Source organism: Mesocricetus auratus, unplaced genomic scaffold, assembly GCF_017639785.1.
Source record: "Mesocricetus auratus isolate SY011 unplaced genomic scaffold, BCM_Maur_2.0 Super-Scaffold_6730, whole genome shotgun sequence".
Lineage (NCBI taxonomy): Eukaryota > Metazoa > Chordata > Mammalia > Rodentia > Cricetidae > Mesocricetus > Mesocricetus auratus.
Genome location: NW_024429184.1, coordinates 10935187 through 10961976, shown reverse-complemented (window position 1 = coordinate 10961976; position 26790 = coordinate 10935187). Strand labels below are relative to the sequence as shown.

Sequence of the window (26790 nt, the reverse complement as noted above, 5' to 3'; positions counted from 1 at the left end):
TGTGCTAATCATTTCTGTTTAGCTGTTTATAGTAGTTTTAGTGGGATCTGGGTATTTCCTGGCAGTTATAGAAATATATTCAGTATGTAAGAAATCCTATACTGATGATGGTTGTGTGTCTAGGTTACCTACTCTGTAGAGCCTAAAGTAGACATGAAAATAAACTTAACTCAGAAATTCTCAAAGAGGAATAGCATGGATGCCAGTTTTATTTTTGATAAGAAATGTTGCTATCTGAAAAGATGGAATTTCTGGGAGAAATGCTTACATTTGCCGTTTTTCTTCTCAGATAATGGCTCTGGATCTGGAGAAGGAGGTGAGTTTCAAATGCTTTGCTATTTTGAGACAGAGTTTTCTCTCCTCGCTCAGGCCGGCTTGGGACTCACTTTGTAGTGCACGTTTTCACCTTGAACTCCCTTGGCTCCTCATGTCTCAGCCTCTGAAGTACTAGGATCCCAGGTGTGAGCCTTTAAGCCCAGCTCAGATACTTCTTCAAGGTCTTTGTTTTCTTTTGATTTTGCTTAACAACTCTAAGATGTTACTCACGCACCGCAGGGCTCACTCATTTCAAATTCGCAGCTCAGGGACTTTAGTGTGGGCAGAGTTGTGGGCTCATTGCCACCAGCCGCCTGCCACCTGGCCACCATCCTACCTTGGCTGTCTGTCCCCTGGGCCACAGACAGTCTTGGTTCTGTGCAGTTTCCACTGAAGGGAGCCCGTCGTAGCTCCCGTTGAATAGAGGTTACACAAACTGACTGCTGCACAGGGTTGTCCACACAAGCGGTTTTCATCATGAGACCCAGTGTTATTCTTTGCTGCCAGTCTTTTGTGAATCATAAGGATTTTTTTTTAAAAGAATAACAAGGTTAAAAATTCCAAACTAAGTTTTGCCTTGATGAGGGAAAGCTCAAAAAACAACTCTGGTGGAATTAAGAATTAAATTTAAACCCTTAAAACTTCTTTAAAATTATTTTTGGTTTTAAAATGTCATATTTGGTAATAGAATTGGAGGGCCAGAGCTGAGGATGACTAATCTGCTGTGTGTCACAGTTTAACGAAGCGGTAAGTATCACTATCTATTCTGTGCAAAGTAATATTTGAGGTACCCTGAGGATATGTTAAAAGAACACTTATTGGGAAAGTTTAGTCCAAATATAAACCACAGTTATGGTCCTAGCCATATGAAACCTTATGCCAGGCCACTCCTTCCTCTGTCTTTGGTAGAATCCAGAAGTTTCCGAGTTGGAAGGAACTTGGAAGGACTGTAGAGAATAGAACATTTATGGGGAGGAATTCAAGGATGGGAGTCGCAGCCAGAAAGAGATAAAAGCGACTGAACAATAGGATTTGATTTAAATGGACGTGTTTAAGCAGGAGCTTTGCAATCATGTGTGAAAGCCAACTTCATGAATTTTAGATCTGAGAGCAAGAAAGGATTTTAAGAGATCACATGACCTGGTCCCCGTGGTCATTGTTCAGTTAGGAAACTCAAGTGTTCCCAAGATTTGCTAATATAATACAGTCCTGGCTGCCTTGCCGAGAATGGAGGTTGTTCTCAACCCTCAAGGGAGCATGTGTTGGAAAGGCTTGGTAGTTTGTTCAGCCATTCCGGATCTCACTATGGTTCTGAGGTCTCAACGTTATTAACTATTACATTGCAATCTGCTAGGACATTCATTCGAGTTTGAGGAGTGTTCCCAGTCAGAGAGCAGGCGGATGGTAAACTTGGGAAGGCTAGGTGTTACTGTGGACTTGCGTTTTGGTCAGTTCTTCACTGACTGGTGCCCTGGTATAGCTATGACATGCCAAGTCTTGCGAGGCTGAAATCCTTCCTCTCAGCTGACTTCTGGCCCTCTTTCAGAGAGCTGCAAGGATCCACTCTAGTTGAGGCCCACACGTACAGGATGCCCTTGTTTGGGGGGATGTGAGCCTTTTGGGGGTAATGGTGTGCTTCTCTTGTTGGGAAATAGGAGACTCACAGATTTCCGAATCAGTGTTTATAAAGTAGAGAAGAGGGAGGGGCTCTGTAAGAACGCCCCTTACTTGTCCAAAATTGGAGACGAATATTTCTTTTAACTCCGGACTTCGTTTTTTAATGTGCTTGGAGAGCGGGGTGTGGAGCTGAGGGAAAGGTCATCATCATGTTCTGGCGTGGGCCAGCATGTCTGGGCCTATCAGCTGGTACAGGCTGCTTGAGGGGAGGGTAGTCACAGGCTGGACTTTTTGCTCATGTTTTGCTTTCTCCTAACTCAGTGTTAAATGGTAGTTGGCTAGAAATGCAGTTTAGTACACCTGCTGCATTGTTCTGCGCACACAGCCCAAGAGGTTATTTTACAAACAGCGCTGCGTCACGGACTGTGGTATTTAGTGTTAGCAGCAGTTTTGGACTCCCAACTTGGAGGACTGTTTTGGAAGTGATTCTCTCCAGAAGCCTGGGTGCATTGTCCTTCAAAACAAGACAGTGACCCCTGAAAACTTGAAGGATGTCTAGACAGGATCCGTGCAACGCTTGAAAGTTTAACTTTTCTGTTTAAACAGAGGAGGAGGGCTCAGGAGCAGAGGCCCACAGGAAGCACTCCAAGTGTGGCCCGTGCAAGTACAAGGCAGAGTGCGACGAGGACGCGGAGAACGTCGGGTGAGCTGTGGCCAAAGGGGCTCGTGTGACTGTTTAGCAAGGGGCTCGTGCTCTTTGGGTCCCGATACGGTGACAGTTTAGCAAGGGGCTTGTGCTCTTTGGGTCCCGATATGGTGACAGTTTAGATAAGTTGTGTATTCAGAATGAGGATTCATTTACAGGTTTTTTTTTTTTTAGTTTTATCAGTGTTCTTTAAAAACTAATTTTGCCTATGTTAATGATTTATTCATCAAAACTGCTGGTTTGAGTTGTCCCATCCTACTGTTATGTTAGTAACTGTAATGAACAGCTTCTGTTTGGTCTCTTACAGTTTTTTAAAATTTAACTTTATTTTATGTGCACTGGTGTGAAGGTGTCAGATCCCCTGGAACTGGAGTTATAGACAGTTGAAAGCTGCCGTGTGGTTGCTGGGAAACGAACCTGGGTCCTCTGGAAGAGCAGCCAGTGCTCCCAACCTCTGAGCCATCCCTCCTGCCCATTCTCTTGTAGTTCTAAACAAAAGCTTGTCATGCGTTTCAGTGCGTTGAAACAAATTTTTAAAAAATTGCAAAAACTTAGCTGTATTAACTATTTTATTTCATTGAAACGTACTCTGTATAGCTCCTGCTGTCTTTCTTGTCCGTGTCCAGCCCTCACCACAGTGAGTTTAGTGGCTCACGACGCCTGCAGCTTCCTGCCAGTTCCCTGTAAGGAGTGCTCACTGTAACACCACTGGCGTTTATCAGGGTCAAGTGTGATTTCCCCTTCCGTCAGAGTCATGTTTGCTTACACAGTCTCACTCTTCCCTTTTCCGACGGTGCTCCATTGGTGCACATTTGATTTTCAAACCTCTGATGCTCTTCCAGACCTGACCGCTGAGTGCTAGCTGCTTCTCTTTCCTCTGTTTGCTCTCGTGTGTGTTCAGAAATGCCCATTTTTACAGGCTTGTGCTGGACCCCTTGTGTACATAGTTTTGGTTTTAGGTCCTATGTTTTATTCAGTGCTTAAATGTTTTTCATTGGAACATTGCATTAATTAGCACTAACGCCCAGAGTGAGCTTATAAGTCAGGACCATTCCATTTTCAGTGTTTGTGGCATAATGTCAGCTGTTTGGGTGGCATTTGGTGAAACTCAATGCTTGGTAGTTTACCTAGTGTGTATAAGATAAACAGATTTAGGAAAGCGACGTCAGACATCTTAATGTGTTGCTTTTGCACACTGTTTACAGGACTGCTAGTGTGTATAAGGTAAACAGATTTAGGAAAGCGACGTCAGACATCTTAATGTGTTGCTTTTGCACACTGTTTACAGGACTGGACTGTGTCAGTGTCCATCGTGGTGGTTTGATGTGGGAAAACCTTTTTTTTTTTTACCCAAAGCAGACAGTGACCCATAGGACAAGAGACCAATGATAAGCACTTGCAGAATATGGATACTGCACTGTTTTTCCTAATGTTAGTATTGATAAGGCTTGATAAAACAGCAGTGTGTGTGTGTGTGCCCACATGTGTGTTTGTGTGCACTTGTGTGAATGTGTGCTTGTGTGTGTGTGTGTAATTACTCCTTTCATTACTTTTCCTTAGGACAGTTTTATAATAGTCTTCATAGACTACATAGCTGCCCATGATTCATTGGCTGAGTATATTGGTCTGTTTTTTTTTCTTTTAACAATACCTCTCTATTCAGCCCTGTTTTATACATTTCTCAGCTGTCATGGTTTTTTTTTCATGCTTAAACAGAAAGAGGTAGAAGATTTGAAACTGAAGCAGATTCCATGTAGTCTCAAAAGTGGCTCCAAATAAGACATCTAAATACCCACCTTTATGTGACTGCCTCCTCCGAAGATGCAGCACATTCCCCTGAGGAAATGAAGTGTGTGTGTGTTTCTGCAGCCACTGTTCCGGCAGAAACCAGCTCCCAGCGCAGGGAAGTGGGCACCAAGCAGGGAAGGGATTACTAGCGGGCAGAGGAGCACATGGACTGAGATGAACAGCTAAGGCCACGTGAGGAAATGACGGGACAGTAGGAAAACACTCAGGAAACGATGACACCTTTGTCCAGAAAACGAGCGGGGAAGCTAAAGTTCTTGATGCTACTGTAAATGTGCAACAAAAGAAAGTTTCATTTGTAGGCTAATCTTTCATCTGTAAACTACCACCGATTGCGGGTAGAGCAATGTTGTTGAATTTTCCTAATTTACTTTTAAGTGGGCTTTGATTCCAAGAAAGCTATCTGTGGAGGTTTATTTTAGCTCCTTTAAGGCAGAGAACTTCTGGTACAGAAAACTATGACATGCGGAAATGTGACAGCAGCTAATAGCTTTGTGTTTTTAAAAATATTTTCCTTAGAATTGTGTGTATATGGGAATTTGTGTGTGTGTGTATTTGTGTTGGTGTGAGAGCAGGTTCCTGTAAAAGGCATCTACTCTCCCTCTATTATCTTCCACTCTTAGTTTATTTGGGGGGCTAGGAAAGACTCCGTGAGCAAGATTGCTTGCCCTGCAAGGACAAGGACATGAGTTTGAAACCCTAGCTCCTATGTAAAACATCTGGGTGTGGCTGCATGTTTCTGTGACCTCAGCACGGTGAACAGAGCCAAGGTAGATCCTAGGAGCTCACTGACTAGCAGAAACAGTGAGCTTCAGACTCAGTGAGAAACTCCAGCTCAGGAGATTGAGAGATGAAAATACCCTCAGATATGGTGGCACCAGCCTTTGGTCCCAGCACCTGCGAGGCAGAGCCCGTCAGATCTCTGTGAATTTGAGTCTGCCTGGGGTACTATGAATAGCAGCTGTTAGATTGTCTGTTGACTATTTTGCAGGCAGGGTCTCATTAAGTAGTCCCGATTGGCCTCAAACTCATGGTCTTTCTGACTGAAGCTGGCTTCAGCTGGGAACTTAGGCTATCTGAAAAGGAAGCAAGTTCCTATAGTGACTTTCCAAATACAGCCCCTTCCGACTTTAGACATCCTATCTTTACCCCTGCCTCTGCCTCCAGAATCCTGGGATTTGTGTGCCTTTGTGTTTGGGGCAGCTTTCAGATTTTCTGTTTTTAAATAAAACTACACCCAATTTAAGAAATTCACCTGGGCTGAGAGAGAGGGATGGCTCAAGGCTAAGAGCGCTTGCTCTTGCAGAGAGGACCCGGGCTTGATTCCCAGCACCCATGTGGCGGCTCACACGTTTCTCTGGTTCCAGGGGACCCAATGCTTTCTTCTTAGCTCTGCTGACAGCAGGCACACATGGGGTGAGTATACATACAGGCAGGCAAAACACCCATAAACGTGAAATAAAATGTACAAGTGAAAAAGAAATACACTGGCATGGTTAACCAACGGGCCTCTTACATATTGTTGACATTGTACTTAAACATCTTGAGAGTGGGATTCTGTGGAATGATGCTTGTTTACCTTTATTAAATGTAGTGCATTTAAATGTTTCTAATACTTTCAATCTTATTTTGAATGAGAATGGCCACCATAGGTTTATATTTTTGAATGGTTCACTCCCAGCTGGTGGAACTGTTTGGGAAGGATTAGGAAGTGGGGCCTTGCTGGAGGAAGTGTGTTATTGGGGGCAGGATCTGAGGTTTCAAAAAGCCCATGCTATTCCTCACAATTGTGTCTAAAGATGTAAACTCTCAGCTACTGCTTCAGCCCTATGCTGTCTGCCTGCTGACATGATGGTCATGGGCCCAAACCCTCTGGAACTATAAGCCCTAAATTAAACTCTTTCGTTTACAAGTTGCCTTGGTCAGGATGTCTTATCATGGCAATAGAAAAAGATCTAAGATAGTGCCTGTGAAGGTTAACCTGACAAGACCTAGAGCCATATAGGGGACAAACATCTGGGCACATCTGTGAAGTTTTCCAGACGGACCTACCCTGAATGTGGCGATACCATTCTCTGGGCTGCATAGATAGGATAGAGCTGACCCGCAGCCATTTCTCTCTGCTCCCTGACTTAGAATGCGATGTGGCCAGCCAGCTGCCTCAGGCTCCTGCTGCCACGAGTTTCCACTCCTTAGCTGTGCTCCAAATAAATCCTCTGTCTTAGTTACTGTTCTATTGCTGTGAAAAGACACCACGATGAAGGCAATTTATAGACTAAAGCATTTAACTGGGAGCTTCCTTACAGTTCCAGAGGGAGAGTCCACGGCCATCATGGGGGAGAGCATGGCATCAGGCAATTGGGTGTGGCCCCGGTGAGCAATAGCTGAGGCTGGCTTGCATCCTCATCCGAAGGCAGGAGGCAGACAGAGTGGGTGTGGGGGAGGAGAAAGACTGGGCTTGGCTCTCAAAGCCCACCCCCTTCAACAAGGCCACACCTCCTAATCCTTTCCAAATAATCCAACAGTTGGGAACCAAACATTCAAATATATGAGCCCATGGGAGCTGCTTTCATCCAGACCACCACACCCTCCTTGCTGAAGTTGCTTCTGTCAGGCATTTGCAGTAGCAGTCAGCAAAGTAACCGATACTGTAGTGGTCCACAAATTGACTTTATAATCCACTGCTTCTGTGATGTGCACTTTGAAAGATAATGTTCTTGAACATAACTATCATAGCTGTATATCTTGCATGGTTTTAGATATGGGTATCCATTAAAATGTTTTATCTTTCCTCACTTAATATCTTTCCTGTCAGAAGAAATGATGCATAATCTATTTAGTTTCTTACACTTAATGTTCCTTCTGTTGTTAATCAACATGCACCCACACACACACCCACACACCCACATACACACAAGAAACCAAGACTTTGGAAGAAGGAATAGTGGTACCATGGAAATTAATTTTCTGTTATTAAGAGAAAGATCTATGTTTTTAACTTCAGTTACTTAAATGAAAATTTAGTTAATTACACTGTATAATTCCCTCCCTCCCTTTTCATCTCCTTCCTTTAAAATTGTATTTTACTTTTACTTACGTGTGTGTGTGTGTGTGTGTGTCTGTGCATGTATGTATTGGTGCCTTCTGAGGACACAAGAGGATACTGTGTGTAACTCAGGCTGCTTTTAGAGGGGTCTGCTTGACACACATGCACAGACACACACACACACACACACACACACACACACACTCGAAATGCCATTCTGCTGTTATGTGCTCTATGTTCTTACATTTGTTTTTAAAGTAATTTTTGGAGGGGTTGGTCAGATAGCTTAGTTGGTAAAGTACTTGATGTGTTAGTGTGTGGACCTGAGTTTGATCTCAGCACTTACATGAAAATCTGGGTGTGGTGGTGCATACTTACACTCCTTCCCTGAAGAGGTGGAGGCATGCAGATCCCTGGCCTCGCTAATCTGTGAGCTCCAGTTCCCTGGAAGAGACCGTCTCAACAAACAGGATGATGGCTCCTGAGGAACAACACCGGAAGTTGACCCTTGACCTCCACATGAGCAAGCATACTTGGGTATGTGCACCTGTAAACAGATGGCACCTACACACACACACACACACACACACACACACACACACACACACGCATGCACACACGCACTCACGCACGCACCCACACACGTTTTATACTTTCTGGGTCTGGAGTTGGCTCAGTTGGTAGAGTTTTTGTCTAAGCCCAGGGTTCAATCCCCTGTACTTCCCAGAGTTAGGAGTATTGTGCCTGCAATCCCGCCACTCAAGAAGTAGAGTCATGAGGATCTGAGGTTCAGGGTCATTCTCAGCTACACAGTGAAGTTGAGGCCAGCAACAGCATGAGACTCTTACCTTAAAAAACAATCAACCAACCAAACCAACCCAAAAAGCAAAACAGAAAGTTTTCTTCTCTCCTGTCAGGTTGCTAGCTGCTGCTATGGATGGGTATCGCCGTGTGTCGTGTCGGTGAGCTCAGCTGACGTTTGCTTCCCTGCCTCCACAAACAGGAAACGATGGGCCCGTGGGAGCGGCATCTAGTGTAGGAACAACCTCAACGTCAAATGAGCTCATGCTGTTTCTTCTTAGCAACGCTTGTGGTCCCTATTGCGTGTCCTTTCATGCTTGTTCACTTGCTGGCTATTTCCAGTCATCTACAATTTGGATTACTGGGGCAAGAGATGGCTCAGCCTCAGCAGTGAAGAACACTTACCGATCTTGCACTGGACCCACGTTCACTTCCCAGCACCCATGTAGGGTAGTTCACAACCACCTGTAATTCTAGCTCTAGGGAAATCCAGCTCCCCCTTCTGGCATCTGTAGGCATCTGCACTCATATGCGGGTACCCACATACAGGCACATACACAAGTACATGTAATTAAAAATAAAAATTTTCCAGGTTAAGTGACTTCTGAGGTGCTTTCCCCTCTTCCTGAGGCAGACTGGTTTTTTTTTTTTTCCTGAGATGCTGTGAGCTTTGCATGGGTTTTAGTGACTGCATTATTCATTACTTACCTTTTCAATTTCTATCTGGAGGTATATAGGTAAGGTTCCAAAAACACAGCTCCCTGGTAGGTGAGGTTTTATTATTCCATTGCCACAGCTGTGAGGTGTAGGGACTTCTTAGATGGCCACCTCAGTCTTAAAGCTTGCAGTCAGCATGGCCTTGATAGCCTTATACTTCCAAACCATGTGTTCTTAGTATTATTCCCCTGACCATCTCCCTTTTCTCAGTAGCATTTCTAATTTGTCCAACGCTTCTGTTATTGCTGCAAGACAGCTACCAGTCATTTCTCTGAATAGTGTGGTTGCTAATGATAGGGCCCTTTGTTTAGTGCCTTTATGTACGTGACCCAAATCCCTGCCCAGGAATGGTCTGAGGCATTTGTAGACTTCCCCATGTGTGAAGCCAATGCAGGTGAGCTATAAAAATACCCAAATAGTTCTCTTTGAATTCTGTGTGCTGTGCTTTGTGGAAATGGTATCTGCTCTTCTGCCAGTTTGATGCAATCTGTTCTCTGGGGTTGCTGTTTCCTTTTTACCCCTGCATGATATAAATATCTGAGAGCTGCTTAGAGAATTGTGCAGGTGTGTAGGTGTGCAGACAGCGTTGATAGCAGCCTAGTTCACCTGCTGGACATCTTTGCATGTTGCCAATTTCTGTTCTGGCAGATTTCGGGGCTGCATTACAGCATGAATACTCTCCCTTCTGGGTGCGGTGACATCTTTCCCTTTGGTAAAAGTGTGATGCTATGCATTTCCTTCCTTTCTGAAAGCTTTATGTATTTTTCATAATTTTCTTCTTTTCTGCTCTGACAGTGAGTACTGTCACTTAGCATTGCCTGGTTCTGGACACACAGAATAATAGAGTTAAAAATAATTTAAGGGGCTCCCAAGCTCTCCCCTTCTAGCTGAGGAGCTACTGACAGTTAATGGCTGCTGTGGGAGAGGGAGAAGCTGCGGATTTTCTTCAGGGGTGTAGCCCTTGGTAAGTTGCCTGTGATCCAGTAATAACCCCACACCCATACGCATGCAAGCAGCCCTAATTACACTCAGTGTGCCGTTAAGAAAAAGACAGAAAAGTGGGATGGAGCCTTCTTGGGAAGAAGGGCTCCAGAGGGAATGAGAGGAAGAGGGTGTGTGTGTGTGTGTGTGTGTGTGTGTGTGTGTGTGTGTACAAGATGAAAATGCATCGTGTACATGTATAAAATGGTCAGTCAGTAAAAGTCAATAAGCTTAATGAATATCTATTGTCCCTTAGATTATAATAGAAAAAATAATTTTAACCTCTTTCTCTGCTGGTAATGGAAAAATAAATACTACTCAGTGGTATCTTATGGGAAGTGAAATCTGTGTGTGAGCAAGGACAGGTTCTTTTCTAGAAATAACTTCTGACAGTTGCCAATAAAGGTTTCTCTTGATGGGTTTGTCCTTAAGGCCCAGAGCTTCCTATGTCCAGGCCTCTTGTCCCTGAATGGTGCTTTACCGAGCCCCTGGACACTTTCCTTGCCTCATTTGTCCCCGGTACTCTTTGTCTGCGGTCCCATGACTGTTCTTCTATCGTAAGTCGGATTCCTTCCAGACCAGAATGCCACCACCTCTCTTTGGAAGCATTTTTCCATGGTCTCCATGAGTTTTCCTTGGTCTTGAAGAAGAGCATCTGTGTGACACTATGTTTATATTGTGGGGTCGCTGGCAGGTTGTGAGGTCCCTGGGACCTGGCACTTTGCTTTAAGGTTATTGCTAAGATAAGACATCATGACCAAGGCAACTTACAAATGACCATCATGGCTGGTAGCAGGCAGGCGTGGCACTGGAGTGGTCGCTGAGGGCTCTTGTCTTGAGATGTAACCGTAAGGCACAGAGAGACAGCTCTGAGGGGGGAAGAAGGGAGGGAGGGAGGAGAGAGAACTAACTGGGGATGGTATGGGCTTTTGAAACCTCAAAGCCCACCCCCAGCCAGTGACGCACCTCCTCCAACAAGGCCTAATCCTTCCCAAATGGTTCCACCAACTGTGGACCTAGCATTCAAGCATGGGGGCTCTTCTCCTTCAGTCCTTCATTGCTTGTTAAGTTGATAGCACTCAGTGGTTTGGATCTGTTATTCACTTGGAGCTGCTTGTGAGGGTTTAATGTATTGAACTTGTGGCAGGCTTGATTAAGTGCTTTGTTAAATCGAAATCAGCGCACCTGATTTCCTTTAAGTCCGTGTTTTCCTAACTGCTAAGTAAACTATGTTGAGATGAAATGGTACTTTCTGTGCAGAGTTAGAAGAATGAAAAGGGTTAGATGTGTTTGAGTGATAGTAACAATGACGCCTTGCAAGTATGCATACCATTTGAAATATTTCAAAGGGTCCCCTTCAAATCTTATTTGATTCTGTCAGCAGTGTTAGAGGTATTGTTCCAATTTTAAAGACTGGAAGCTGCAATTTAACAAAATCTTAGCCTTAAATCATAGAAGTAATTTTATTTAGTCATTTATTTACGTACGTATGCATGCATTTATGCCTTTGAAATTCACAGTGTTAAAAATTGAAAAGCTTTGAAGGGCTGTACCGGATAAGATCTCTTCCCTTCCCTGTTCCCAGTCGCTCAGTTGTCTTCAATCATTGTGATTGGCTTTTGTTTAATCTTCCAGGGGTGTTTCATGCATGTGTAAGCAGGCCCGTGCACGCATTCATTTTCTTTTAGAAAGCCATTGCAGTGTGCTATAGCACATTCTGTACCTCAGGTACAGTTTTTATTGTAATAGCTACATCATACCCATTTAGGGAACGCCAGTGTACCTGGGTATAAACTAAAACACTGACAGCCTTGCAGTGTCAATCACCGGGGAATAAATGGGCAGTCGTGCTACCTGTAAAGCTTGCAAAACAAGAGCCAGCAAGAGCCTCCGAATTAGAGCCTGGTTTTTGGCTTTGTGAGTTTCCAACATTGCTTCTCATGACGTTAAGGGAGTTGGAGTTATGTTGAACCTCTGTTCACCTGAGATATCTGGCAGGATTCAATTTTTAAAAAAACTTGAAAAGATTTATTAAACTTTGTATGTATAAGTGTTTGCCCACATATATGTATGTATGTGTACCACGTGTGTGCCTAGTGTCAGTGGAGGGCAGAGAACAGTGTCAACTTTCCAGGAACTGGAGTTTTAGACAGTTGTGAGCCACCATGTGATGGGAACCAAACCTGGATCCTCTGACAGGATTCTAATGTATGGATGAATAACACACACTCTCTCCCCCCCTCCTCCTCCCTCTCCTGGTCCTTCAGCCTTTCCCTCCGAGCAGATGCCTGGCATCCAGTGCTCACTGGTTTTCTAGAGTCGTATCTTTGTTTATAACTTGCCATCTTTCACACCTATGCGTAATAGGGAGTATTTTATATCGGGAATTTTTTTTGGTCTTCACAGGGAATCGTGGATTCTTCCTTTGCCGGCTTTTTTGTTGTTGGCTGTTAGGATTTGTCCCTCATTTACTGCTCTAATTGGTGGTGTGAACCTGGGAGCCTAGGGCCTAAAAGTGAGGTCGACTAAAGTCTCATGGACTAGCCAGTTTATCCCTGAGGGTTGCGAAGGGTCACCTGAGTAACGGTCTCGTGAGTTCAAGCTGTGTATAACCACAGGGACAAGTTGCACGTGTTTTCCCATATGGCAGCCATATGCATGCGTATGTATGTATGTGTGTGTATGCATGTGTGTAAAAGACTTTCTGGGTAAACAACTAACTTAGTTTTTTTATGATTATAGTATTGCCAACTCTCTTTTGGGTGTGGGGAATCAAACTTGATAGTTGATATATATATTAAATTATTAATTTCACCTTGTTTTTCAAGCTTACAACCATAAAGTTTCTAAAGCTTTTATAGTTTAAGTGTAGTCCTCACTGAATTCTTAGGTTAATGTTTTTCTTTATTAATGATGAATCTTTTGGGTTTTTTAGAAACATTTTTATTGATTTTATTTCGAGTGCACCTGTTGTTTTGGTTAAGATTAAAATTAGAAAGGCGTGAGATGGAACCCGCATGGATTAGATGGCGCATGAGCCACAGAGAGAGCACATTAACCGTAGTTTATTACAGGGTGGGCGAGCGAGAGCGGGGGAGGAGACACGAGGAGACAAGAGAGAATGGGGGTAAGAGCAGAGCAGGAGGTGAGCTCAGAGCAGGAGTCAGAATGCATAAGTGGGAGAGGGTCTGTCTCATAAAGGGGTCCTTACACCCGGGTGCAGACTGGATCTCATGGAGCCCTGGGATGACCAGAGAATTGCCTGAGTGCATTCTGCCAGGTGATAGGGGCAGGCCAGCGTAATGCCTGAACCTTTCAGCACCCCCCCACACACACGCACAAGCACACGCACACACACACACACACACACGCTCACACACACCCCAGTGTAATGCCTGAACCTTTCAGCCCCCTACACACACACACACACACACACACACACACGCACGCACGCACGCACGCACGCACGCACGCACTCCACTGTGCATATGTGGAGGTCAGAGGACAACTTACAGGAGTTGGTTCTTTTCACTATGTGAGAAGTGAGAAGAGAGGTCATTTCACAGGATCGTCCTGCTCTGCAATCTCCTTTTGTTGGGCTTTGAAGAGTATCAAACCTCCCTTGTCTGGTCTTGGAGAGCACCTGCACATATAGACATATAACATGTATACACAAATAAAAACCTTAAAAAGTAATCACAAGAAGGTATGGTGGGGCCAGAAAATGATTAAATAGGTAAAACTGCATGATGACAGGCCTGAGGACCTGAGTTCATCCCACCGGGAGCACTTGTCTCTGCCCGCCATTTGATCAAGGCAGCTCCTGGTCGGTCCCCATGCCCGCCATAAACAATGTCACTTGTCAGATGAGTGCTTGCTGTGGTTTCTTACAAGACTAACACAGTGTCTTGACATTTTTTTGCCAGCCCTTTTCCTGGTTCTGAGCAGGTCTTCAGCTCTCTCTACTTGCTGCTGTTTCCATTTTATTGCTACTCAGTTTTGCCTCATTTTTATCTTGTAAACCAGTGGTGGGCATAGCTTTTCTGCAGAGAGCTAGGTGGTAAATCCCCCAGGCTTTGCAGGCTACATGGGGGCTGTTATGGCTACTCCTTTACAAATAAAAATGTAAAAGCCCTTCTTCGGGGCTGGAGAGATGGCTCAGTGGTTAGGAGTGAACGCTGCCCTTCCTGAGTAGCAGACTTTAGTGCCACGCCAGGTGGCTCCCAACTGCCTGTAAAGCCAGCTCCAGGCGGCACCCAGTTCTGGCCCCCATTGGCACCCACATAAAATGCATGCACCCCCCACACAGAGAGAGGGGGGAGAATTTTTATTAGCTTGTATACATACAAAAGCAGACTTCAGTCTTCAGTATCAATCATCCACTTTAGGGCAGACTCATAAAGCCTAAGCTGGTCTTGAACCCCCTATGTAGCTGAGGATGACTTTGAACTTCTGGTCTTTTAAATCTACCTCCCTAGTGCTGGGATTACAGGCATGCACGTTTTATGTGGTATTGGATATTGAACCCAGAACCTTGTGCATGCTAGGCAAGAACTCTACCTAGTGAGTTACACCCCTAGCACTGCAAGACTATTCTTGATGCACGGTAAAGGCGGTGGGGAGTAGTGTGTTAGCTTCTGCTTTAGTTGTATGCCCCCAGCACACGCAGTTTTCATTATTTCCCCTTCCTGTCCTCTGTCAGTCTTCTCCACTGATCTGTCCTACAGGTAGAAAGACGGCTTCATCCCCTCCTTGGTTGTGTCTCTCCTTCCACATTTCATCCCCTCTCTCAAACTTCATTTCTGCCTCACATCTCCCTCACTCCTGCAGGGCGTGGAAAAAGGAGAGCTCTCCCTTCTTTTCAGGTCAGTCCTTTTATTACCTCTAACTCAGTTTCCTTTTCTAATAGGAATTTACCAGAAAGTCTGCTACCTTTGCCAGACTGCTTTTTGAAATTAGTTTCATTCTGTTCTCTTGGTGGCTTGACCTCCTGTCTTTCGCTGGTCTCTCTTTTTTTTACATGCCAACATACAGCAACTGTCCTTGGCCCCAGAATAGTCACTCTCAAAATGTTCCTTTGCCTTGAGGGATAAACACATGTAGGAGAGTTTTTTAATTTGGGGAGCATTTTAAAAGCTTGTCTTATTTTCGTGTAGACCAGTGCGTGCTGTCTGTGGCAGGGAGCATGGGCTGTGGTAGAAGGCGGTTAGATCAGGCTCTGCGTTTGGGCTCACAGTGAGGCATCTCACATTCCCCACCATCCCTCTCCTGGAGAGGAAGGAACAAGAACAAAGGGGGCGGGGGTGGGGTGGGACCCTTTTCACGATAAATAGCTTCACGATTAATGTAACAGTCCAGGTTTTGTCTGAGTAGTGGGAGAGGCCTTTGTTTCATGGAAAAGCTTGGTTCTGGTCGAGTCATGATATTCGAGCCCTAGTGACTTTTAGCATTGGATTTCTTTTAAGTCCTCTGTTTCATTAACTTTGTTTCCGAGCACACATTGAGATTTCTAGTAACAGCACAGGCTTACCAGGAACAAGCCAAGCTAACCTCATTTTCTTTCTTTTTTTGGGGTGGTGGTGGCGGTACAGTAAGGTTTCCTGCATCAGGGCTGAGCAGAGCCCTAATTGCAGTATCTAAAAATCTTAGCAAGAGATGTTTGCCAGCCTGAGGTGCCCGTGAGTCAGAAGGCGGCAGATGGTCCATGTGGTCCAAGCTCCCGACCCCTCTCCTTTCTGAGACGGGTTTCATATAGCTCAGGCTGGCCTCCAGCTTCCTGTGCAGCCGAGGGTGCTTTTGAGTAATGGTCCTTCTGCCTCTTCCCCCCCAGTGCTCGGGTCACTCTAGTTGGGACTCAAACCAAGGGCTTTGTGGATGCTGGGCAAGCTCTCTAGTAACTGACCCACATCCACGGCCCATAGGGATTCAGTGGTGGATTGATTTTTCTACAAGCTAGGAAGGTAGTTTTCTAATGATAGTATATGTGATTCTGTCTTCATCAGTATTTTATTGATGACTTAGTAAAAAATGTGTAATATACTTGTCTAACGTATGACTGTCAGTCTAGGAGAGAGTAAATGATAGAATTAGAGCCCAAACTATGTTAGCATTCTGAGATGACCTAAGATTTGTAGAGATCCTTGGCGTCCTGGCTTCCATATGATAACAATTACATGTGGAAGTGAATATGCTTAAGAGCCTTGATATGGATCAAAGTTGGATGTAAGCATAAGAAACATTGATGCTGCCTTCCCTGTGTTTATTTACATCAGCTAGGATAATTAAGGTAATCATTTCTGTGCTGTATGCGTACTTTGTCTGTGGCCTCATAAGATACTGAATCTGTGTGTGGGGGGGGGATGGGATGTTGGATACTACAGTAATGAATGATCTTTGAATAACCTTTTTTTCAGATTGCTATCTTTTTAATTTTAGAAGCAATCTTACTTTACATATTAATCCAGTTCCCTCTCCCTCCCATCCTCCCATGCCCCCCACCGACTCCCCCAACCAATCCCCCACCCACTCCTCAAGGAGAGTGAGGCCTTCCATAGGGGATCATCAGAGTCTATCACATCCTTTGGCACAGGGCCTAGGCCCTCTCTCATGGATCTGGGCTGCAATAGTGTCCTTCTATAGGGAATGGGCTCCCACAGTCCATTTGTGCTCTAGGAATAAACACTGGCTACACTGTTAGAGGTCCCATAGACCGCCCAGGCCTGCTAGCTGGCACCCACATTCAGAGGGCTTGGTTTGGTCCAATGCTGGTTCCCCAGCTTTACGACTGGGGTCTCTGTGCCCTCATTAGGTCAGTCAGGTCAACTGTTTCTGTCTTTGAATAATCTTTTATCAGTTTTAATGTTACAAATTAGAAACTGTCACATTGTTGTGTGATGAGTAATCTTGAGATCCAGTTTACAGAGATGAGAACTTATATGTAATATGATGGTTTATGAGTATGTAGAGGGTGTTCTTGGAAGCTGTTTTGGGATTATTACATGTAGACTCAGAATCATACCCATTGCTTCTGTGTAGCTGTGACATAAGCTTCAGAGAGCAGTGTAGAGAAGGGGAGGGCTTGCATAGCTTACAGTGCCAGAGGTTTTAGCCCACAGTTGCTGGGGTAGGAAATCATGGTGTCAGGACTGCATGGGGGAGGAGTATGCACCCTTCATGACATCCAGGAAGGGGTGAGAGACAGAGAGAAAGACAGTGGCAGAGAGAGGGAGGAGATACAGTCATCACATGCATGTCTCCAGTGTCCCACTTCCTCCAGCAAGGTCACACAAACCCAAGTTGATACCAACCCCCAAAATCTAAAATAGTGCTGTCATCTTGGGATCAAGCATTTAACACAGGAGCCTGTGGGGGTCACTTCATAATCAAACCGTATCAATAGGGGAAGACATTGGGATGCAGCTTTTGGGCCCATCATGGGGGAGAGACTAGTCAACCATGAAATGTATGCCTGGTAAGATACGAAGCTGACCATCACTACGGGTGCACAGGCAGACTGTGTGACAGAGCATTGGGTCTCACTGGGGGGGGGCCTGCATCGGATGCAAGATTGGGAGGAGATGGAGATGGCTTCCTAAAGCCCTTTGCGTTACTGCTTCCTACAGTGTTATTGTTTTACTTGTTAGTGTTTTTTTTTTTTTTTTTTTGAGACAGGGTTTCTCTGTGTAGCTTTGGAGCCTGTCCTGAAACTCACAATGTACACCAGGCTGGCCTCGAACTCACAGAGATCCACCTGTCTCTGCCTCCAGAGTGCTGGGATTAAAGGCGTGCACCACCGCCGCCCAGCTGTGAATATTGTTCTTATGAGTCTTATTTTTTCCCTTTTCTTCAAGAAGGCTTATATACTTGGAGTAGCACCAAAAAAAAAAAACCCAAAACAAAACACCAAAACAACAACAAAAACACAAGCTTTTGTGACTTTTCCCTCCCAACCAAGGAATGTAGCTTTACTGTGTTGCTCTCATGGCTGATAAAATACCTGAGAAAGGAAACCTTAGAAAGCTTTATTTGCTCACTACTTCAGAGGTTGAAGTTCATGGACCCTTGGCCCTGTTGCTATGGGAACGTGAGTAGCCGGCAGATAGGGAGGGCATAATGAAGCTGAGCAGTTCACCTTACAGTGGATGAGAAGCAGGGATGGGAAGGGCTGGAGACAAGATCCTCGTTGGCCCTACTTCCTAACTCCCACCGACACCCAGTAATGCTGTCAAATTACGGATCCCTCAGTGGGTGAATCCACTGATGAAAACAACCCTCATGATCCACTCACTTCCCAAAGCCCTGCCTCTGAATTCCTCTATGCTGGGAAGCAAGGCTTCACACACCGTCTTTTGAAAACCCCTCCTATTCAAGCCATAACATTTGCTAGTACTGCAGGCTTCCCTTCGACTCTAAAAGCCTGCATAATGTGTAAAATGTTTCCTTGATTTCTTTATAGTTTTAGTTTATGTGGTTATGTCTCTTAAAATATATATTACTTTGCTGTTGATTTTATTTACTGTTTTCCTCTTTTAAGTTTTTATTTTGTGTGCATTGGCGATTTGCCTGCATGAATGTCTGTGTACCATATACGTGCAGTGTCTACTGAGAGCAGAAGAGAACATCAGATCCCCCTGGGACTGGAGTTACAGACGGTTGTGAGCCATCGTGTAGGTGCTGGGAATAGAACCCGGTTCTCGGGAAGGTCAGGCAGTGCTCTTGGCCACTGAGCCATCTCTCCCATCGTTGCATTTACTTTTTTTTAACTTTGGTTTATGCTGTGTTCCTTGTCCTAGCTTGCTTCCCATGGCGGTGATAAGCACCATGACTAAGAGTACCTTGGGGAAAAGGGTTTATTTAGCTCACAAGTCCTTATCACAGCCCGTCATCTAAGGAAACTGAGGCAGGGGCTGAAGAGACCACAGAGGAATGCTGCTTACTGGCCTGCTCCCCATGCTTTGCTTGGCTTGCGTTTTTATACACCCAAGACCTGCTCATGGGTGGTACTGCCTATAGCTGACTAGGCTTTCCTTGAGCCTCCCCCCCCCATCGATTTCTAACCAACAAAATGCTCCACAGACTTGCTGATAGGCCTGTCTGGTGGAAATGTTTTCTCTACTGAGGTTATTTCTTTCCAGATGACCCCAGAGACTTGTATCAGGTTGACAAAATAACACATGTATTCTTGACCTCTTGTATGTAATAGTAGTGCTTTTGAGATTCATTTAGGGCACTCTGCATAGCTGGAGTCCATTCATTTTCATTGTGCCGAATTTGATTGATGGTACCACATCTTTTTATGGCCCCATTTTATCACAGATTGTCATTTGGGTCACTTACAGTCTTCTCATGAAAAACGCTGTGTGCTCAGTGAGTGTCTCCTGGTGCACAACTGTAAGAGACTTCGAAGTCCACCGAATTGGGACATGTTGAACAAATACAAGTCTAGCTGTTCACGGGAATGAGTAGTCCCCAAGGTGGTTACTCCAGTAGGCTCTCACACCGCACCCTTCCTCATCCTCGACTACGCTTGATACTGTTCTCATTTTTATCAACTTTGACTTTGATATTGTGATTGTGGTCTTACTTCCCAACTTCATGATGGTTACTAATAAGCCCTGTCAGGTTATACATCTTTATAATCTTGTGTTTATATGCTTCTTTCATCCTTTGTTTTTGTTTCCCTCCTTCCCATCAACACTATATTCTTTAAGAAGCTGGTTTATATCTGTGTGTTCTGGATACTTATTTTTGTTGGTTATATGAGCTATAATTATTCATTTTTATTTCAAAGTCAGATTTGCCAGGATTTTTTTTACCTTTAATCTTCTAAACCCTTTAGTCTTTAGTTTTACTTTTCACATCTGGTTTGTAGAGTATCAGGAATTAAAGGAATCTTCAAACACACAGGAAAGGAAAAATATTAAAGAGGACCCTTCCCCATATACCATTATTCATCTTCAAATTCAAAAGACTAAGTGTGTTTCATTTTTTCTTCTCTTCTTAACTTTTTTGGGGGGAAGTATTTTAAGCAAATCTCAGCATTAGATTCTCAGTCTCTCTCTCTCTCTCTCTCTCTCTCTCTCTCTCTCTCTGTGTGACAGTGATTTCATCTTCACTGGAATTTTGTGCTTGCATTATGAGTTACTGAGTTACATATTCTTCACAGTAGTCTTGTTAATATTTGCTTTGTAGATTTTGAGACTATCTTAAAACATTAGACAGTCTTTCTGTTAATAAAATGTTTTGGTATTACAAGGGAACCTCCTAACTTCTGTATTATGATCCTTTTCATTCTGAAGTCTTTTGTATGTGATGTTAATTTTAACCCACATCAAGTACATCTCCTTCACTTTTCATTTTCTTTTCTCAATTTTTATATCATCACTTCTTAGCATATCTGTCTTTAATCATGGTGTACTGTGTCTGTGTGGGTATGTGCATGTGTGAGTGCAGGTGCCTGTGGGGTCCACAAGGGGGCATCAGGCCCCGGGAGAGTTCCAGGCAGTTGAGAGCCACCTGATGTGGGTGCTGGGAACTGAACCAGGGTCCTGCAAGAGCAGCATGTGCTTTCCAGAACCTTAGCACGTAGGCAGCATAGAGCCCGCTTTTGTAATTTTATCCAGCCTGCCTTTGCTTTAATTGCATACTTTAATCCTCTTGAATCCCCCTTCCCCATATGTGTGTGTGTGTGCGCGTGTGTGCGTGTGCGTGTGTCCCTCTCCATTGACTTGACTTGTCCTGTTTGTGTGGACTTTCTTCTTTCTGCCCCGCTCCTGCTTTGATTTCTTTTCTCTATTAGTGTTGAGTGACTTCGGAAGACCCTGCTGCTGTCTTCCGTGTTCACATTTTGTCAGCATTACTTGCACACGTCTATACCTTGGTTCCTCATTCATATTTGCATCTCAGCCTTGCTTTTGGGATCCTTTCCCTTTATTTAGAACCTTTTCAGTAGTCAATGGAGACACACTTACGACTTTTTTTCCTAAAGTGCTTTTAATTTTTCTTATTCTTTCATGTATTTTTCCTGAGGGCTGGGGTGTAGCTCTGTTGGTAGTGTTTGTCTGGCATGCATGACGCTGTCCTTGCGTTTGGTTCCCAGCACTGCATAAGCTGGGCATGGGGGCCCATGCCTGTGATCTCAGCACTGCATAAGCTGGGCATGGGGGTCCATGCCTGTGATCTCAGCACTGCATAAGCTGGGCATGGGGGCCCATGCCTGTGATCTCAGCACTGCATAAGCTGGGCATGGGGGCCCATGCCTGTGATCTCAGCACTGCATAAGCTGGGCATGGGGGCCCATGCCTGTGATCTCAGCACTGCATAAGCTGGGCATGGGGGCCCATGCCTGTGATCTCAGCACTGCATAAGCTGGGCATGGGGGCCCATGCCTGTGATCTCAGCACTGCATAAGCTGGGCATGGGGGCCCATGCCTGTGATCTCAGCACTGCATAAGCTGGGCATGGGGGCCCATGCCTGTGATCTCAGCTCTTTAGAGGTGCAGGAAGGAGGATCAGGAGTGTAAGGCCATTCTCAGCTACCTTGTGAGTTTGAGGCTAGCCAGGGATGCATAAGATTACCCTGTCTCAAAAACAAAACAAAAACAAAAAAACAAAACAGGATTTCTCTGTGTAGAATTCTATTTAATTCCAATAAAATGCAAGTTCTATTTTATGTTCTTTTGGCTAAAAATAACTTGACTTCGGTATTACCTTTCAACCAATTGTTCTTTTTTTGATTTTTTTGAGACAGAGTTTCTCTGTGTAACAGTCCTGGCTGTCCTGGAACTCTCTTTGTAGACCAGGCTGGCCTTGAACTCACTGAGATCTGCCTGCCTCTGCCTCCCAAGTGCTGGGATAAAAATTGAGTGTCACCATGGCCTGACTTCAATTGTTCTTTTTATTTTTGACTTTTTAAAAAATGATTTTCATTTGTAGGTTTTTTTTTTTGTCGTAGTAGTAGTCTTTTCTTTATGGCCAAAATTTTGCTATTTAGTGTTTAGATTGTGCACTTTAAGATTCTGTTTGGGATTTTTAGGTACTTAGATACATTTCTATTTTTAGTTTTAGAAAGGTTAAAGCTAAATTACTAGGCATATTGCCAGGCCCACCCCCACCCTTACATAGCCCTGCGTTTTCACAAGCTCTTTTGACTCTTTGTCTTAACTTGTTTTTCATATGTGCCCCTGTTGTAGTCTGAGCGGTTCCCTTCCTTGTGATTCTCCAGTTCTCCTTTAGTTTGTGATCTGTTAACTCCGGCTGTTGAAATCTTTGTTTTCACTAGTACATGGTTTATTCATAGAAGTTGTGTTTAGTTCTCTTGAAGTGCTGTGTATGTACACATGCATGTACACACACACACCACACACAGACAGACACATGCACACCTACAGGCACGTAGTTGTTTGGAGGGGTGCTTATTTTTCTCACGTTTGCACTGTGGAGAATCACAAAGACCTAGGATGAAATCGGGCTTCTCTAGAGGAGATCCTATTTGCTTCTGTTTCTTGCCCAGGGCCCCATCCAGTCCTTAACCTCTTATTTTCCCCCAGGGTTCAGTGCCTTGGCTCAGGGCAGTGCTGTTTAAAAAGCATTTCCTTGGCATATGGAAGGAAGCTCATGCCAAGGGTTATAGCTTTGTGGAGATCTCTGGTTTCCTTCCCTTAGGTGGTTCATTATTATGTGTCTCCTATTCATAGAGTCCCAGTGCTGATAATTGGATCTGCCCATTTGGTCAATGTGATGACATTTTGTTTATGATTTAACAAATAAAGCTTGCTTGAAGATCAGAGTGCCAAGCTAGCCACAGCTGTAGAAGCCAGGCAATGGTGATACATACCCTTAATCCCAGCACCATTGAGACAGAGGCAGATGGATCTCTGTTAGTTCAAGGTCACCCTGAGCTACCCGAAACTAATCTATTCTAAAAGAGAAACAGAATTCACACAAAGGTGATCTCAGCACTTGAAATCCCACACCTTCAATCCCAACACTAGAGAGGAATATAAAGTGGGAGGAGACGAGAGAGGTGCAATTTAGACAGATTACAGTCTGAGAAACATTGCAGTCTAGGGAGACAGCAGTTTGAGGTTTGGTGGAGAGCAATGGGGTTTGAGGAGCAGTGCAGTCTGAGGATGGGATCACCCCTTCACTCTTCAGTAGCTGGCTGCTTTGCTTCTCCGATCTTCAGCTTTAACCCCAATATCTGTCTTTGGGTTTTTATTAGTAATACCAATTAGAATTCATGCTACAGGTAACAACAGCTTTAAGGTGAAAACCAACTTTATAGAGGCAGGCCTTCTTGTCTTCATGTCACTTGGGTTCTGAGTTCCTGACTTTCCTACCAACCTAGGGGCATATCCAAGAGGAAGTTTTGTTGTTGTCTGTTCTGTTTTTGAGACAAAGTTTCTCTGTGTGGCTCTGACTGTCCTGGAACTTGCTCTGTAGACTGGGCTCCAATTCACCTGTGTCTGTGTCTGGAGTGCTGGGATTAAAGGCCTGTGCCACCACTGTCTGGCCCAAGAGGAGATTTTAAAGTGCCTTATTCAGCATCTGTTTTCTGTAGGAGAGCAGTGAAGCGTGCTGGGCCCGAGTGTTGCTAGAGACTGTATACCATCCCCACTGGTAGGCTTCAGTGTGCTTGGGGGAGGAGTTCCATGGCCTGGTGTGCCTGGACTCTGTGCTGTGGGATCTGGATACTCTGAACCCTCAATGTATTGCTGGAAAGCTCTTTCTGTATACTTCATACCTATTATTTTTTTTAATTGTCTCAACTGTTTGGTATATTATCATTTGTTACATAGTGGGTCAAATAAGACTTTGAGGAAGATGTTAATATAAGCCTTGACCTTTGGTTTAAAACACTCTCCTGGGTTCTTTCCATGGTTCTGTCTTTATTATTATTATTAATGTTGACATTTGATCTAAAAATGAAAATTCTGAAGACTTCTGACCGGGGTGACATACTCCAAATCCATACCCGAGAGACATTTTTAGTCGGGCATCCAGGTCACTGAAGATTGGTCAGTGGCATAGCATCATTCCAACTGTGCTACAGCAGGCAGTGAGAAAGTCAGGAGTCGCTGTTTGCTGTTGCGGTACTGTGAATCCTTTCTTTGACCAATGCAGACATGGTTGTCTTTCTCAACAGGTGTGTATGTAACATAGACTGCAGTGGGTACAGTTTTAACCCAGTGTGTGCTTCTGACGGGAGTTCCTACAACAATCCCTGTTTCGTTCGGGAAGCGTCTTGTATAAAGCAAGAACAGATCGACATAAGGCATCTTGGCCACTGCACAGGTAAGAACCCTTCTGTCCGCCAGGAGCCTGTCTTGAATATCACATGCTGGTACTCTTGCTTGGTAGTGTCTCAACGTTATGAAATGAGTAAGTCTTCAGCCTTGGTCTTTTTATTACTGTATATTTTAAAGCTTCGTCTGATATAGTTTAGACATTTTGTTTTCACAACCTCCGGACATCAACCATGTGTCCTGGTTGGTTACTAAGCTTATCATGGCCTGATGTGAGCGTATTTGACTCAGTGTGAAATGAGTGTATAGTACTAAGGTGATCTCATATTCAGTTAGAGCTAGGAGTTAGACCATTTCAATGATAGTAAAACTACACATCTGCTGTCTATATTCTCACTTTCCCTCGTAGCATGGTAGTTACCTTTATTTTCACATACGTCCCTTTGTTTCCCCCGCCCCTCCCCCACATTGTATGCAGTTACAGTTTTCAGTGTAAAGTTATAGACTGTAAAGGAAAAATCCCATTTGCCCTTCTTCCTGTTTATTATGACTTAGCAAACAGGAACTACGTAAGAATGGGTTTTCTTCTCCTACTGTGAATGTTAACAGTCTTTGAACCCGAGGCACAGGCTGCTTTCCCCACACTCTGTGGGTTGGGGTAGCGGATGAGTTCTAGTATTACATGCAGTCTAGGCCCATCCTCATGAACTCGGGTTATAAACTGTCCCTGCTTGGCTCTGTTCAACTCCCGTTATCCTTGTCCTTGGTGATGGTGGTGGCAGGGGCGGGGTGGAGGGCTTACTAAACACATGTGCTTTTATTTGAGGCAATGCAACAAGGTTGTAAAAGTGAGTTTATTACTTTGTCTTAGTAATGAATTGTTTGTGACACACTTCCCCTATCTGTTCTGAGCAGTTCCCAGATTCAGGAAGGTCCTCCGAGGCTTGCCAGGTAGGGTAGGCGTGGGCATAATGGAGGAAGCCATTTCCTGGCAGAGATCCCATAGGTAGACATTCCTCTTGGTTTGTGTCTTGGAATACAGTTTAGTTTATTTCATGCAGTACATTTAGAACTTAGGTGGGATGCCTGAATGCTTGAATTCCTTCCTGGAATACTCAGTTCAGAGCAATGGGCAAGCCAGAGGGTTTTAATTGAAATGTATACAGCTTGGGAGTGGTGGAGCCCTAAGTTTATTTTATTCCTCTCACTAATGTCTATCCACGCTTAGCTGTACCTCCCGTTGCCTCTCTCCGGGTGTTGGAGGTGGAAGCCTGGGCCTCTCAGCAGGTGTTTATGGTTCGCTTTAGTCTTCACAGTCCAGTGCAGTTCACATGAAAAGGGTCTTCATGCTGTTTGACAGTGTAGCAGAGAGCCCGTATCGATTGTAGTCTCATGTTTCCAGATAAACACGGCAGGAAAAGATAAATCTTGAGCTCAGTGGTTCCCTAGAAGGAGGCTCTCCAAGGGGTGTATGTTAATTTCAGTTTACAGAGGAATGATTTTTTAAAGTAGGTGTCATTTGAGCTGAAGTCCAAATAAAATCCATTCATCATGCAGAGGTCTACCTGGGCTTATTTGAGATCTGAGGCAGAAAAGGGACCGTTGATGATGAGAATGGTGGAAACTTTCCCACAGCGTTACAGATGTAAAATACTGGTCTTGTACGTGATGCATGTATTTCTGCCAGTTAGAAGAGGAGAGTGTTAAAAGAAATATGCAGGAGTAAGGTAAGGTAGGTTTACGGTTAAGAAGGAGCCAGAGCAGCTGGGATAATTTTGAGTCCTTTGGTGTGACTTCTGCATCACATCCTTGTTAACGTGACAACTGCCCTTTTTTTCTTTTGCAGACACAGATGATACAAGTTTATTGGGAAAGAAAGATGATGGGCTGCAATACCGACCAGATGTGAAAGGTACTGCGTTATGATCTTTTAGGTTGGAATCTCATTTTGAACTATGGAATTCTCTGTCCCTAGTGGTTCTGTTTCCACGTGGCAGCCCCTTAGCGACGCTCGCTGTGGTGACACACTTGACACTATTGATTGGTAGTGTTTATTGAAACAGCTAAGGGTCCTCTCAGTGTCGAGAGCGCTCCCATGCATGCTTCTTATTGATTTAAATCATTCCTTACAACTCGAATTTCTCTAGAATCCACCGCTGACATTTCCCCTCTGTGCCCAGGTCTTTGAACCTCATTCCTTTTATCCGGAAGTCTCCACTTCCTTGTCTCCTCATTCCTTTTATCCGGAAGTCTCCACTTCCTTGTCTGACTAACCCCGCTCATCTTCTCCAGTCTCAGTGTGGGAATCACTTCCTTGGAGAATCAGTCACTCCTTGACCCCTACACCTGGATTAGATGCCTTTACGCCCTCCCCCTATCTGCTGAACACTTACCCTACTCCATTATAATTTCCCCCCTCCATCTGTAGCTCAGATCCTGTGTTCTATGTGGATTACACAGAAACCATCTTTACTTTCTGTTGCTAACCCTAGTAGAATGTCTGGCAATCGGTGGCAACTCCATACTCTTCGAGAGAATGGGCGTGACTCAGAGAA

At 44.4% G+C, this 26790-nt stretch overlaps 1 protein-coding gene across 2 annotated transcripts in view; it reads left to right on the top strand.

Moving 5' to 3' along the window:
* The window catches only part of Tmeff1 (transmembrane protein with EGF like and two follistatin like domains 1), a 75809-nt gene that overhangs the window by 27597 nt on the left and 21422 nt on the right, over positions 1 to 26790 (top strand). For both annotated transcript variants that reach the window (XM_013119537.3, XM_005078718.4), the window contains exons 4-7: positions 290 to 316; positions 2539 to 2635; positions 24136 to 24284; positions 26082 to 26147. In XM_013119537.3, the coding sequence (XP_012974991.1) occupies positions 290 to 316; positions 2539 to 2635; positions 24136 to 24284; positions 26082 to 26147 (339 nt within the window). The remainder of the gene's footprint in view (positions 1 to 289; positions 317 to 2538; positions 2636 to 24135; positions 24285 to 26081; positions 26148 to 26790) is intronic.